We start from the raw sequence: 13,268 nt of genomic DNA, 5'->3' as shown, positions 1-13,268 counted from the left end.
ATTTAAGGATACTCAAGATAGCTAATACTGATTCTGTCTGCCTTTGGACTGTTAAAATGTGCAGGGCAGAGTACTAGACTGCTATAAAAAAACTGTTTTCTGGAAAAATGTTGAATGTTTTAAAGCACTTATATCCTTGGAAATAACAAATTTTCCTTGCTTCTTACAGAGTCAAGTGCTTTCTAGGAACAGAAGGCAAATTTTAGGAAGGTTTGATCTTAAATAGAGTTGGCAAACCTTTTTCCTGTAACAGGGCAGATACTTTAGGCTTCGCAGCAACAAAAAATCTGTTGTATACTCCTTGCTCTTTACTTGTTTTTACAAGTCTTTACAATGTAAAAACCAAACTTAGCTACCGTGTTGCACAAAAACAGTTTACCGATGCCTAATCTAAGGGTATAGCCAAACTTGAATATACACAAAGATTACTTTTTTTTTTAAACAAAAGGCCATTCACCTCTGCTTTTACACTTTCAATGGTGAGGACTTGACTACTTTGAAAAATGAGTTTAACCAATCTGTAGACAGCTCTACTTGCTGGTTAGCTTGGGGGGTTTTGTTTTACTATATTGAGTTGTTTGTCTAGCTGCAACTTTCACCTATGGTTCTTAGGTCCACACTGTGGAGTAACAAAAGCAAAGTCCATTTCTTTTCCATGTGAAAAGAGCTACCCTATCTTTCAAACATGCCTCAGAACATGGCATGTGGACACATCAGCATCCTGGAGGTCCTCCTCAAGTGGGCAATTTGGTACAATTACTAAGCATCTAAAAAATTATTCCAGAAAACAAAGACTGATTTGCTAAGTTTTTGATATGAAACAGTCAATATCAATTTTAAGAAATGTGGGGGGAAAGTTAGAAATGAGATACACATTTTTAAAAACTACACAGGAGACTCTCAACATTCTTAATGATGTAATAAGCACTGCTGAAATGAGTTTCCAATGAAGAACATATTTTCCAAAAAGTTTACATGTTAGAATGAAGTTTAGAAACTTTAAGTATCTATAATTTGTTTTAGATGCTTTCTCCTCCTAATCAGCGTTCCAAGTTATAGCCATAAAACTAATTATTTCTCACCTAAATTGACTACATTCTTTGCCCAGAAGGTGGGATCACAATGGAAACGTATTGCTCCATTAGCAGCAGGGACAGGATCACACCGTGCTTTCAAAATATGGCGCAATTGAAAAGTAATCTTAAAGGGAAAAAATTCACATTAGTTTTAAAATTAAATATCACTTAAGAAAACATACAAGATAAAGACATGAAAGCTCATGTAGCCCCACAGTGTCTGTCTCAGATGAGACAGTATCAGTGTTTAAAAGACTGACTATATGAACAATCAAATGCACATGCTTGAATTTCTGCCATTTCTGGCAATAAACTACATTATACTACTAGGTAACTTCAAAACCTATGATTGACTTAAAACCTACTGTAAGACTCCATTTATATGAAATTCTAGAAAATGATAGAAATCAGACTAATGGTTGCCTAGGACCAGGGATAGAGGGGAACAAGAAATCTTTTGTTAGTGATGGAAATTTTCTGTACTTTGATGTGACTGTGATTACATATGATTACACTTTAAATGGGTGCAGTTCACTGAATGTAAATAATATCTTAATAAAGGCAGTTTAAAGAAAATAAGATACTATGTATGTGTCTCACCAGTCGCTTGCTGTACAGCAGTGCCGTGCTGCTGCCACTCGCAATTGCCCAGTTTGTAAAGTTCATTACATGCTTCACCTGCCGAGAAAGGCCTGTGATGTCGTTCTGCTGCTGTAGCAACTTCATCTGTCTCTCTTTTGTAACATTCTGAAATAGAACAAGAGGTTCACTGAAGAATCTTATATGAAAAAAATCAACTCATATTTTCTATTGCAAATGAAAACAATACCTGTATTTTTTTAAATGGGATCACTTAATAAGCTCCTCATTATTTAATGAGTCTATGATCAAGGAAAAAGTCACTAACAAAAGTGGGACTAAAAGAGTTCTCTAGGCTAAAACAGACATTCCACATATAGAAATTAATGCCAATGATGTCTCCCTTTTCCTTCAGAAGATCAAAGTATCTGTTAAAAAGTGTCTACTAGGCTAATCCAATATACAGAGCCTTCACATGACATTTGAGCTTACTTTTAGAAATAATTTTATATAATCAGTACACTTCTCAGGCCAAAGAAAATTCTGCGTTACCAGTGCCACCTACTGATGTGGAATGAGGCTGAAGTTAAAATCTTTTTTTAAATATTTAAGACAAAAGAAGAAAGATGAATTCCAGAGTTCTAAGAGGAGAGTTAGAGAAACTTCTCATTTGACAAAAAATCATAAAGAACAAGGGAATAAGTGAAGATTGAAGGAAAGACGAATTTGGAGAATTTGCTGCAAAGGAAAAACAAACTGCTTTCTGGGAATTAAAATTTCCAGAAGGGAGAGGTGATGCCCCATGTCCTTTGACATTCAGCATGCTAAACTACTTGCCTCTTTGTTCTTAACTACTTTCTTACAAAAATGACTCAACTTGGTTTACTTAACAATTTTTTCCCTAAGGAAACAAGTTGCTCATTTCAAAATGTAAATCAATGGATAAAAATATTCAACTGACAGAAATTTCAATTACAACTTTCCTGGAAATCATCCCTTAAAACTTAGGAAAACCTCTAGTTTACAAAGTTTAGAAACATATTACACTAGGAAACATCTATTGCTTAAATTATTAGCATGTTAGGAATATGTGGCAGATTTATCATTAGGTATTTGTGTATATATTAGCATTAATTTATTACTCATCTTTTTATTCAAAAGTTCTTGAAATGGTTTCAGAACATTACTTTGGACCTAGAGTTAAAATGTATTTACAGTAAATTAAAAGGTATCAAAAAAAATTGCTTGCTAATGTTCTCCATTTACAAGATTCTTTTGAAAACAAAAATTTTATATGGTGAAATGCAACTTGATTGGACATACAACAGTTGCAGGAGACCTCAAAATTTAATGGTATGTGTGAGAGTACTTTTAACCTCACAATTGTGTCTCAGTGACAGGATGTATTTCAAAAGACAGAAATTCAGAAATAGTACTCTGCTGCCATAATTTCTTTTATTTGTATGGGACTGTATCTAATATTTCCACAATATTTTATGATGGGGTGGAATAGAAAAAAAATCTATGAAAAATGTGAGATTAATAGAGGGAAGGGTTATAGCTCAGTAGTAGAGCATATGCTTAGTATGGATGAGGTCCTGGGTTCAATCCCCAGTACCTCCATTAAATAAATACATACATATGTACATACATACATACATACCTAATTACATAACCCCCAAATTGAGGTTAATAGTAATTAAAAGTTAAATAATCAAATATTCACATAATTTAAATTGTTACTATTCAATGTTGCTTTAAACATAACCCCGTATCATCTAAGCCTACTTAAAAGCACAAAATTTGAAAACTCATCAACTATGGTCAATAAAGGCTTTGATTAAAATTTAATTTGCATTTCACAAATTGACTGGATTCTCATCTAGAAATTTACATCCACATACTAATCTCAAAACACGCAACACAAAGACTTAATACAACAAAACTATCAGTAAGTTTATAAATTTCAAAATGAGCAGCATTTTTAGCAAACTATGGAACACCTTAAAAAATAAAGTGAAGCACACACATCAGTCAGTAAGACTCCCAATTCACATGTAAAAGTTAAACCGAGGACCCAACTTGTGGGGAGAAGAGAGGATGTGGTGGATCAGCTTTGTCTTCATTTACATCACATTTTTAGTAATAATTCTTTCATTCCTAAGAGGACAATACTATCTCCTAATTTATGTAGCTAAAATCAGTGTTATTAATTAAATTGGGCTGCAAAGTAACTAACTTGAAAAAGGTCAATTTTCCAATAAAAAACAAACAAAAAAAATTTTTAATTTACTTTACTTCCATACTCCCCCCAACCAATCGAAAAAAGCTTTCAATAAACATTAAAAACAGCTAAAGAGCAAGAGAAGCAAGTTTTTGTTTTATTTTGGCTTTGAACCATACCTCTAGCTGCTGTAAGAGAGATTTTCCTTTCTTATTAATTTCATTGATAAGGGTGAAAATGGCCACTTTAATTTCCTGTTCTACTCGTTTGTTAGTCTCATTTACTTCTTTTATCCTGAATAAGAGAAATGCATCATTAGGTTATTGACTTATCCTATGTCTCTGAATCATCAACTGTTACAGAAATTCATCCAACTGGGCACTTAACCGAATAATTAAAATTAAACCTTTGTCAAAATGTACAATTCATGTTTTGGCAGACCTAACCACTCAATTTGGTCCAAACAAGTTAAGTATGTAGATAAAGAATGGATTTAGTGACTTTAAATTAAGTTCATAAAGGACAGTTTATTAATCTGGATGGCAATCTCCTTTAGTTCCTATGAATGTGATATACAAACATCTGACATCAACGACTGCTGGTTAGTGTCAAGTGTGGCACATTCGTTCTATTTAATAGTAATGCTTTCTAAGAGCAATGTGCAAAAAAACCAATGCTGTAACCGATACTATTATCTTTTGAAACAGTAGGAAGCTTAGAAGTATTTAGTCTGGCTCATAATTTAACCACTTCAAATTTGAATTCAGATACACCCCTTTCATAGGTTCTTCTCAAAATGGTTTCCTATTATATACAGTTAAGGGAATAAACATTTTCATTTCTTTTTTAAAAATATGTTAGATGTTTTAGAAATAGGTATAAGTTCCCATGAGGTTACTAAAGTTTCGGTTGCAAATATGAAATAGCTGCTATCTTGCTATTTATAAAATAGGAAGAGAAGACTCTCACCGATAAATATATAAAATGTTAACAATCATACGATGGCAATCTTCAACTTTTATACTTTCTACTTCTGTACGAACTATAACCTACACTTTCAATTCCTAAAATTGCCTTTCATTTGCCAAATTCAAATTTGAATAACTTTAATACTCTGTCAAAAATGTAGTATTCCTTCCTTTGTACATCAGTGCTGTTGAGGTACTTTTTGAAAATTTTATTCAGTTCTGTCCTTATCTTATTGAGTGAACACATTTTTTTAAATGAGAGTGCTGATTACTAGTGATAAGAAATATATGACTCAAACTTAAAATGATTCGGCCAAAAGTTGGACTCATTAAGCATGCTGAAAGCAGAGAATAGTTAGCCACAGTCAAACTCTCCTGGATTTAAGCACAGATACTATATGTTCCATTGTGAAGGAAGAAAAAAAACAAATGTACATTACAAAATGGAGAAAGGTCACTGAAGAATCTATCTAAAAAGAAGAAGTATCATTAGAGATTTTAATACTTTTTTAAAGCCTTCTGGAGATGAAATAATCTCCCCAACCCTTTGCAATCTTGTAACACATAAACGTCACGTCTCTACACAGCTTCAGGAACATATATACAAAATATGTACAAAATATATATATATATATAAAAATATGGGACTGTCATATGAATTATCTCACTATCCTTTCTCTGAGAAGGACATGTATCTGTAATTTATGAGAAGACAGTTATCTTCTCCAATATCACCTACAATATATGAGCAATATGAAAAACCATTCTGAGATAGCCATAAGAACTAACCATGACTAGTGCATATGTGTATATTTACACATTATCTACAGCCTCTGAGGAGCCTTTATTTTCCTTTGGTATCACTTTTTAAGATGAAAGTTGTAACACCTTACTAATGTCTAATGTACTATTTTCTAATATAATGTACTATTCATTCATTCATATTCAATATTTTTGAGTTTTCTGTGCCATTTTAAATAGTCATAAATTAATTTTAATATTCTAGAGAATCTAGAAGTCTCAATTTTTGTGAATATAAAGAATAAACACATAACAACCTTATTCGTACCTCGAAGAACATAAGAGTTTTAATTATGCCAGCTCCAAGTGCTTGTCTTTAAGGACTCTCTAAGAGTCTTAATCTTTATCTTCTCATTTCTTAGTCCCACTTGTTTTATCAATAAATTTAATTTATTTAGAAACGAACCAAAATGGAATTTTCAAAAAACAGGTAGTATTACTGATAAAAATTATAATAACAGCCAAAATCTGAAGGTTTACTATGTGCCAGAAACCGTGCTATATATGCATCTTATGTAATAATACCACTAAGTACGGTTTTACAGATGGAAAATTAATTTGTCCACTACTCTTCATACTCTCTCTTCTTCCACAGTCTCTAGTAAATTTTGTAATTCAACTCTCTACATCTTAATTGTGTTTTCTACATTTAATCTACAAACACTAGAGTCATATTAATTATAAAATAGTCAAAGATGTATCCTAAGAGTATTCAAAATTTTAGTCAATTGAATTTTCCTTAATTAACAAATACTATAATCCAAACTCAAACATACCATTTACCCTTCCAAAAACAGTTTTCTATATATGCTTAATATAATATAGAAGGAAAACAAATTTAAACTGGACGCACTGTGTTTAATGATCCTTTAAGTGATATTACAGTTTTAAGGAAACACTTACCTATTCTGCACCTGAGTAGCTGCAAAATGAACGTAATTCTTCTTCTCAAGAAGCTTAGCCAGTAGATTCTCAATTGCACCTTTCTGGTTTTGAAAAGCTTCTTCCAAAAACTGATATCTTTAAAAACAAAACAAAAATTACATTTAAAACAAAATTTATGATTGTGGTTTGGAAATAAAGAACTGCTGCATTGAGTCAATCTTGAAATCTTACTTAAATGACCAACATTCTGTGCTGGCCACTCACCCCTTTGTCATCAGCAATTTTTAAACACCAATCCCTTCCCTCTTAACCCGACCTTGAGAAGCCACTGTAAGACAAAAAGAATCACTCAAAACTGAGTACTCTTACATTAGAGTTTTGATTCAGGATTACATTTTTTTAAACTCCAAATGGTGGCATAAGTTGTATACATTTTAAGTCATAAAATACAACCACATTATATAAAATACCTTTAAAGGTGAGAAAATCACCTACAGTTCCAACATCATAAAACCACTGCTACTACTGTAATATATAGTTCCTTAGTCTTTTTATTACACATTTTTAAATGCAAGTGTAATCATAACATACATACAACTTTGCATGTGACTTTCATTTTTTAGCTTGTCTTTACAATCACCACTTGAAATAATTTTTTAGTTCTAGATTGTAAATACTGTCAAACTTTTCCAAAAGGGTTCTATCAGTTAAAAATATGACCAATACCAGTTTTACTGTAACTTTGTCAACATAGCGGTGAATGTTAAGATTTTCTAATATTGTTATAGAGAAAATTAGACTTAATAGTAAAGACTACAGTTCTTTGGTTGCTAGGAAGGCAAAATGGTTTTCTTTGCTAGTTTTATTATCTTTGTGTAAATTATTCATTAAGTCAACAAATACTTTTGGGCTTCTTCTATATGCTACAGATACACAGGTTAAAAAAACTCTATTATAAGGGGGCAGGGAATAGCTCAGAAGTAGACAGTACGCTTAGCATGCAGGAGGTCCTAGGTTCAATTCCTCAATACCTCCGTTAAAAAAAAAATCCATTATTGTACATATTTTTATAATAAATAGGAACTAATATGAAATGATACCACACTGTGAAAAGAGCTATACTGGAGGCATACACAGTCTGCACAACAACGCAGTATCTAAATCTGACTCAACACCAAGGCATGCTTCACAGAGAAGTCACAACAGTATTATCCTATGCTAAGTAAAGAGGAGTATATGGGGAACTACACATATGTTAATATACCTAAAGAAAGCCATGCAAAGGTCAGAATATGAGACAATAACCAATAAAATCCAGAACCAGACTGTGAAGAGCAGAATATCCTATGCTAATTTTTGGATTTTAGTTTTTCAGTAATGGGAAACCCTTGACAAATTCCAAACAAGATGTAATAATCAGATTTACATCCTAGGAAAATTATCAAACAGAAATATAAAATATAGAACTGAAGAATAGAGAAAGGGAAGACCGGCTAGAATTCTAAGACAACAGCTCAGATGAGGTATCAGGGTATAGTACTAACTGGTATAGCTGAACAAACAAATTTGAACAGTGGAGTCTGTCACAGAGATCGGCACTTTTGGTAATTTGGGAGTTTAACTAGAACCATATAAAGCAAGGTCTGTGGTATGACCAAAAACTGAATGCCAAGATAAGGCTGAGTCAAGAAAAGATCACTGGAAATGAGAAGTTCAAGGTACTGACAAAGTTATAATTGTCCACATGGACACTAAAATCATTAAAGGCCAAAACTGAGACAAAGAGGAAGACTATGAGCATCTAGATGTTTGCGCCTTCAGTGAAGGTCTCAATTAAGATGGAAAGGCTATGAATTTGTTAACAAAAGGAAAGTTTGCTAAGTGGTGGGGTCCAAGAGGTCAAGAAAAAAATAGAGAGCATTAGATGAGAAAGTTTAGAGCAACAGGGGGATCGATTGGTGTTACTGAGAACAGCTGGCAAATGAGATTTTTATTTTGTGCATTAAGAAATTTTTATTGTATGCACAGGGAACTATAGTCAATATTCTGTGGTAACCTATAATAAAAAAGAACATGAAAATGAATATATGTCTATTCATGTATGACTGAAACATTGTGCTGTACACCAGAAATTGACACACTGTAAACTGACTATACCTCAATTAAAAAAATTTTTTTACTGTAGTAAAATACACACAACAAAATGCACTGTTTTACGATTTTTAAGAATATTTTTTCAAGCGAAAGAAACCCTGTCTAAAATGTAAAGGTTAGCACATTATAACACATAGATATTAAACAGCACAAAAGCATGTGAGTTATTTTAATTTAAAAGGCTTTTAAAAGAGGTTCTACTCTTAACACAGGTGATCTAAAGATTGTTCCTTCATTGAAGGAACACTTTATTTCCTATACCATAATCTCTATGGTATGTCCAAAATAAAATTTTACTTTGTTTAATCTGTACAAATAGAACAGGAATATGAGATTATAATGCTAATCCTTTTGACTTAAGCTTTACATTGTGAGGAAGGATCTTTGGACCCAAATTTAATTATGTCAGCAAATAAGAAGGCAACTGGTAGAAAGGTCAACTAGTATAATAACACACAAAGTTTTAATTCATAAAATTTAACCCTGTATGTCGCTTCTCGGCCTTTCGGCTAAGATCAAATGTAAAATTTAATGCTGTACAAATTTATTTCTTTTCTCACCTCAAAATAAATGGTTTAGAATTCTGTTTCTAGAAATCTCTTGCTGCATTCATGTGAACATGCAGCAAGCAAACATACCATGATACACCTAGGTGAAAGTATGTGTCCTTTCCCTCATAAAGGAGCTGACATCTGCGCTGGACGTTAAAGAATGAGTAAGAGCTTTCTAGGTAAACAAACTCAGGAGGGAGGCAAGAGCTTTCACTGGGGGAAAACAATCTCAACGTACAAAAAAGCACACAGTTCTAAAGCCATCTGTCATTTTCAGGGCTAAGGAAAAGAACACAAAGCTAGAAGCGTAGTGAGGTACCAGATGCTAAAGAGCACTGTACGTTTGAAGTTAGATTCAGATAAATAATAGTGAACCATCAAGGGATTGATTGAACACTGATAATCAAAATTCTCTCTGTTCACCTGAGTAAATTTCAATTGTATTAGGAGAAAAATACTACTTGAAGCTTGGAAAACAAAGAAACAATATAGAAGTAGTTTCGGCTACAAGCTACTTCTGATTCTCTTAGCTAACAAAATTAACTAACACTGAATTTTCTTTTTGAACTTATTAAAAGTTACAGTTGAAATACTGCAGGAACGGGGGGAAAGATGAACAACCAATAAATGAACTAAGCATAATTTTGTTAATATGTAAATACATGACAGCAATTAGATTTTGTTTGTTTGTTTAGGGTCAGGGGGATTAAGTTTACTTATGTATTTTTTTAGAGGAGGTACTGGGGATTGAACCCAGGACCTTCTGCATGCTAAGATGCACTCTTATCACTTGAACTATACCCTCCCCCAGCAATGTCTTAGATTTTAACCTTGCATATGAAGCAGTGATTCTTAACATGGGATTCTTAATCACAGTGAGCTAATTTCAGTATTTCAAAATGTCTAGGTAAAAATTATGCTTTTCTATGATTTAGTTACTTAGGCCTTATAAGTAAGACCTTCTGTGATTTTGGCTAGAATTATAAAACTCAGTTTAACACATATTACCCAATAATAATATTATGAACCATTGATTATTATGTTTTGGACAGAATTATCATGCTTATATATATTTTTATTATTGAAAAATAAATTATTATTTAATGTAGTTTTCTAAGAAAAGAAGCTTTTGAAAATATGGTTCTCATAAGTAATGTGAGAATCACTTAGCTAGTAACTGCAAACCGTAACTTTTGAATGCACATGTAGAGTCTGATTAGGTCCTGAGTTATACAAGGATGCTACTCTGTTTGCCAAATAATTACAGTATTATCCTTAGTAATTGTCAGAGTGTTTAACAATAAGATTTTACTCTGGCACTTCCAGGGAAACATATCATCTTAGTTTGTATCCAAACTAAAAATCAGGGAAACAGTTTTAAAAATTGATATGTAGTAATTCTGATTCTGTTTCTTTCTTAATTCAGTTACTCCATAAAACTTAATAAATATGAATCACATAAAACTACATAAATTTCCATGCACATATTAAACTACAGGTTTAATCTCACTGAAACTACCATCCAATAGCAAAAAGTATCCATGTAAAGCCAATTTTGTTAATGTAGCACTCACTCTATCCTCAAGATTACTCTGAAAAAATCCCAAGCATTTTATTTTATCTAGGCATTTATCAACCTAGATATAGCAACAGCTGGCCTGTTTTTAGAACTTTGTAAGTTTTTAGGCACTGCTAAGTATCTTACATGGATTCTCTCACTTAATCTTTAGAAAGACTTAATGACTAGATAATATTACTGTCTTCACAGTAATAGATGATTTGGACAATCTACTGTGTCTCAGTTCTTCAGAAAAGTATGTAACGATCATATTTATCTTACAGGACTATTCCAAGAATTGATCAAAACCACATAAAGCACTTAATAAACACAATATTTTGTTTACTAAAGCACAGTAAGGGCTTAAAACTAGGTATCATTGCTACTTTAGCAGTTAAGAGACATGGAGAATGGTACAAAGGAGTCTAACATACAGATGTCAGAGTTTCAGAAGGAAAGACAAGAATGCAACAGGTGCATTATTTGGAGAGATTATTAATTGAAAGACATAATCCAAAGATTAAGGAAACCAAATCAAAAGAGGTAATCCTAAAAGGCAATGAGAAAACAAAGACAAGTTACCTCAAAAGAATAACAGGTAGAAAAGTTTGCTGACCCCTTAAGGGCAAAAATGCAATGCACAGATATAACCAATGTGCTGACTACAAAAAAAAAAAACCTGAAACCTACATAAAATACTATGCCCAGCAAAAATATCTTTCAAAAAATGAAAGCAAAATGCAGATATTTTTAGACAAACTAGAACAACATTCACTACAAGTGAACTTTTGGCAGAGTTGGTGGTTAATCAGCAAAGGGTGTCAGGACGCTTGGGGAAGGGTACAAAATGCAGAACACTTCATGAATTTGCGTGTCATCCTTGCACAGGCTCCATGCTAATCTCCTTTGTATAGTTCCAATCTTAGTATGTGTGTTGCCAAAGTGAGCACTACCAGTGGACTTTTACTGAAAGATTCTAAAAGTAATAAACTTCAGGCAAGGAAGATGAACCAAGGCAAAAGGCCTGGGAAGTAAGAAGGAAAAAAAAAAAAAGAAAGTGAGGTAAAGAAGTGAGAAAAATCTTAAACATTATATAAAATCAGTAATAAAATTTTCAGCGGGGGTTAGAAAACAGAAAGAATATAATACATGATAATTACAAGGAGAGCAAAGGAGAGAGAAGAATAAAGTTTTATTTTTAAATTAAGGTATAGTTGATGTACAGTATTATATGTTTCAGGTGTACAACATAGTGATTCACAATTTTCAAAGATCATATTCCATTTATAGTTATTATCAAATATTGGCTATATGCCCTGTGCTGAACAATATATCCTTGAAGCTTATTTATTTTATATATAGCAGTTTGTACTTAATCCTCTGAGTCCAACTTGCCCCTCCTCCCTTCCCTCTCCTGACTAATAATGTAGTTTGTTCTCTATACCTGTGAGTCTGTTTCTTTTAATTCACTAGTTTGTTGTATTTTTTAGATTCCACATATAAGTGATATCATACAGTACCTGTCTTTCTGTTTGACCTATTTCACTTAGCATAATACCCTCCAAGTCTATCCATGTTGTTGCAAATAGCAAAATTTCATTTTTTATGGCTGATTAGTATTCCTCTATGTGTGTGTGTGCCTGCGTGCGTGCGTGTGTGTGTATATATTTAGACACCCCACATCTTCTTTATCCATTCATCTGCTGATGAACATTTGGGCTGCTTCCGTATCTTGGCAATTGTAAATAATGCTATTATAAACACTGGGGTGAACGTGTATTTTCAAATTAATGTTTTTGTTTTTTATAGATATATGCCCAGGAGTGGAATTGCTGGGTCATATGGTAGCTTTGTTGTTAGTTTTTTGAGGAACCTCCATACTGTTTTCCACAGTGGCTATACCAATTAACACTCCCACTGACAGTGTATGAGGAGGGTTCCCTTTTCTCCACATCCTCGCCAGCATTTGTTTGATCTGTGGGTCTTTTTGTTTACAGTCATTCTGACAGGTGTGAGGTGGTATCTCACTGTGGTTTTGATTTGCATTTCTCTGATGATTAACAACAATGAGCATCTTTTTATGTGCCTGTTGGCCATCTGTATGTCCTCTTTAGAAAAATGTCTATTCAGGTCCTCTGCCCATTTCTAAATCAGATTGCTTGTTTTTCTGATGCTGAGTTGTATGAGCTGTTTATATATTTTGGACATTAACCTCTTATCAGTCCTAACATTTGTAAATATTTTCTCCCAGTCAGTACGTTCCCTTTTTGTTGATGGTTTCCTTTGCTGTGTGCAAAAGCTTTTAAGTTTAATTAGGTCCCATTTGTATATTTTTGCTTTGTTTCCTTTGCCTCAGGAGCAGATTCAAAGAAATACTGCTACAATTTATGTCAAAGAGTGTCCTGCCTATGTTTTGTTCTAGAAGTTTTATGGTGCCCAGTCTTAAATTTAGGTCTGTAACTCACTTTGAGT

General features: G+C 32.9%; 1 protein-coding gene and 1 non-coding gene across 3 annotated transcripts in view; both read right to left on the bottom strand.

The window, feature by feature from the left end:
- Positions 1 to 13,268, bottom strand: part of TRIM33 (tripartite motif containing 33) — a 110,782-nt gene that overhangs the window by 26,232 nt on the left and 71,282 nt on the right. For both annotated transcript variants that reach the window (XM_015247479.3, XM_072967994.1), the window contains exons 5-8: positions 6,552 to 6,668; positions 4,059 to 4,173; positions 1,677 to 1,823; positions 1,083 to 1,200 (exon numbers count right to left, since the gene is read on the bottom strand). In XM_015247479.3, coding sequence (XP_015102965.2) covers positions 1,083 to 1,200; positions 1,677 to 1,823; positions 4,059 to 4,173; positions 6,552 to 6,668 — 497 coding nt within the window. The remainder of the gene's footprint in view (positions 1 to 1,082; positions 1,201 to 1,676; positions 1,824 to 4,058; positions 4,174 to 6,551; positions 6,669 to 13,268) is intronic.
- LOC116281859 (U6 spliceosomal RNA) lies at positions 11,640 to 11,746 on the bottom strand. The gene has a single exon (XR_004191321.1). It is a non-coding gene; the product is annotated as a U6 spliceosomal RNA (small nuclear RNA).

Source organism: Vicugna pacos, chromosome 9 (assembly GCF_048564905.1).
Source record: "Vicugna pacos chromosome 9, VicPac4, whole genome shotgun sequence".
NCBI lineage: Eukaryota > Metazoa > Chordata > Mammalia > Artiodactyla > Camelidae > Vicugna > Vicugna pacos.
The sequence above is the reverse complement of the archived record's forward strand: the minus strand, read 5'-3'. Positions and strand labels throughout refer to the sequence as shown.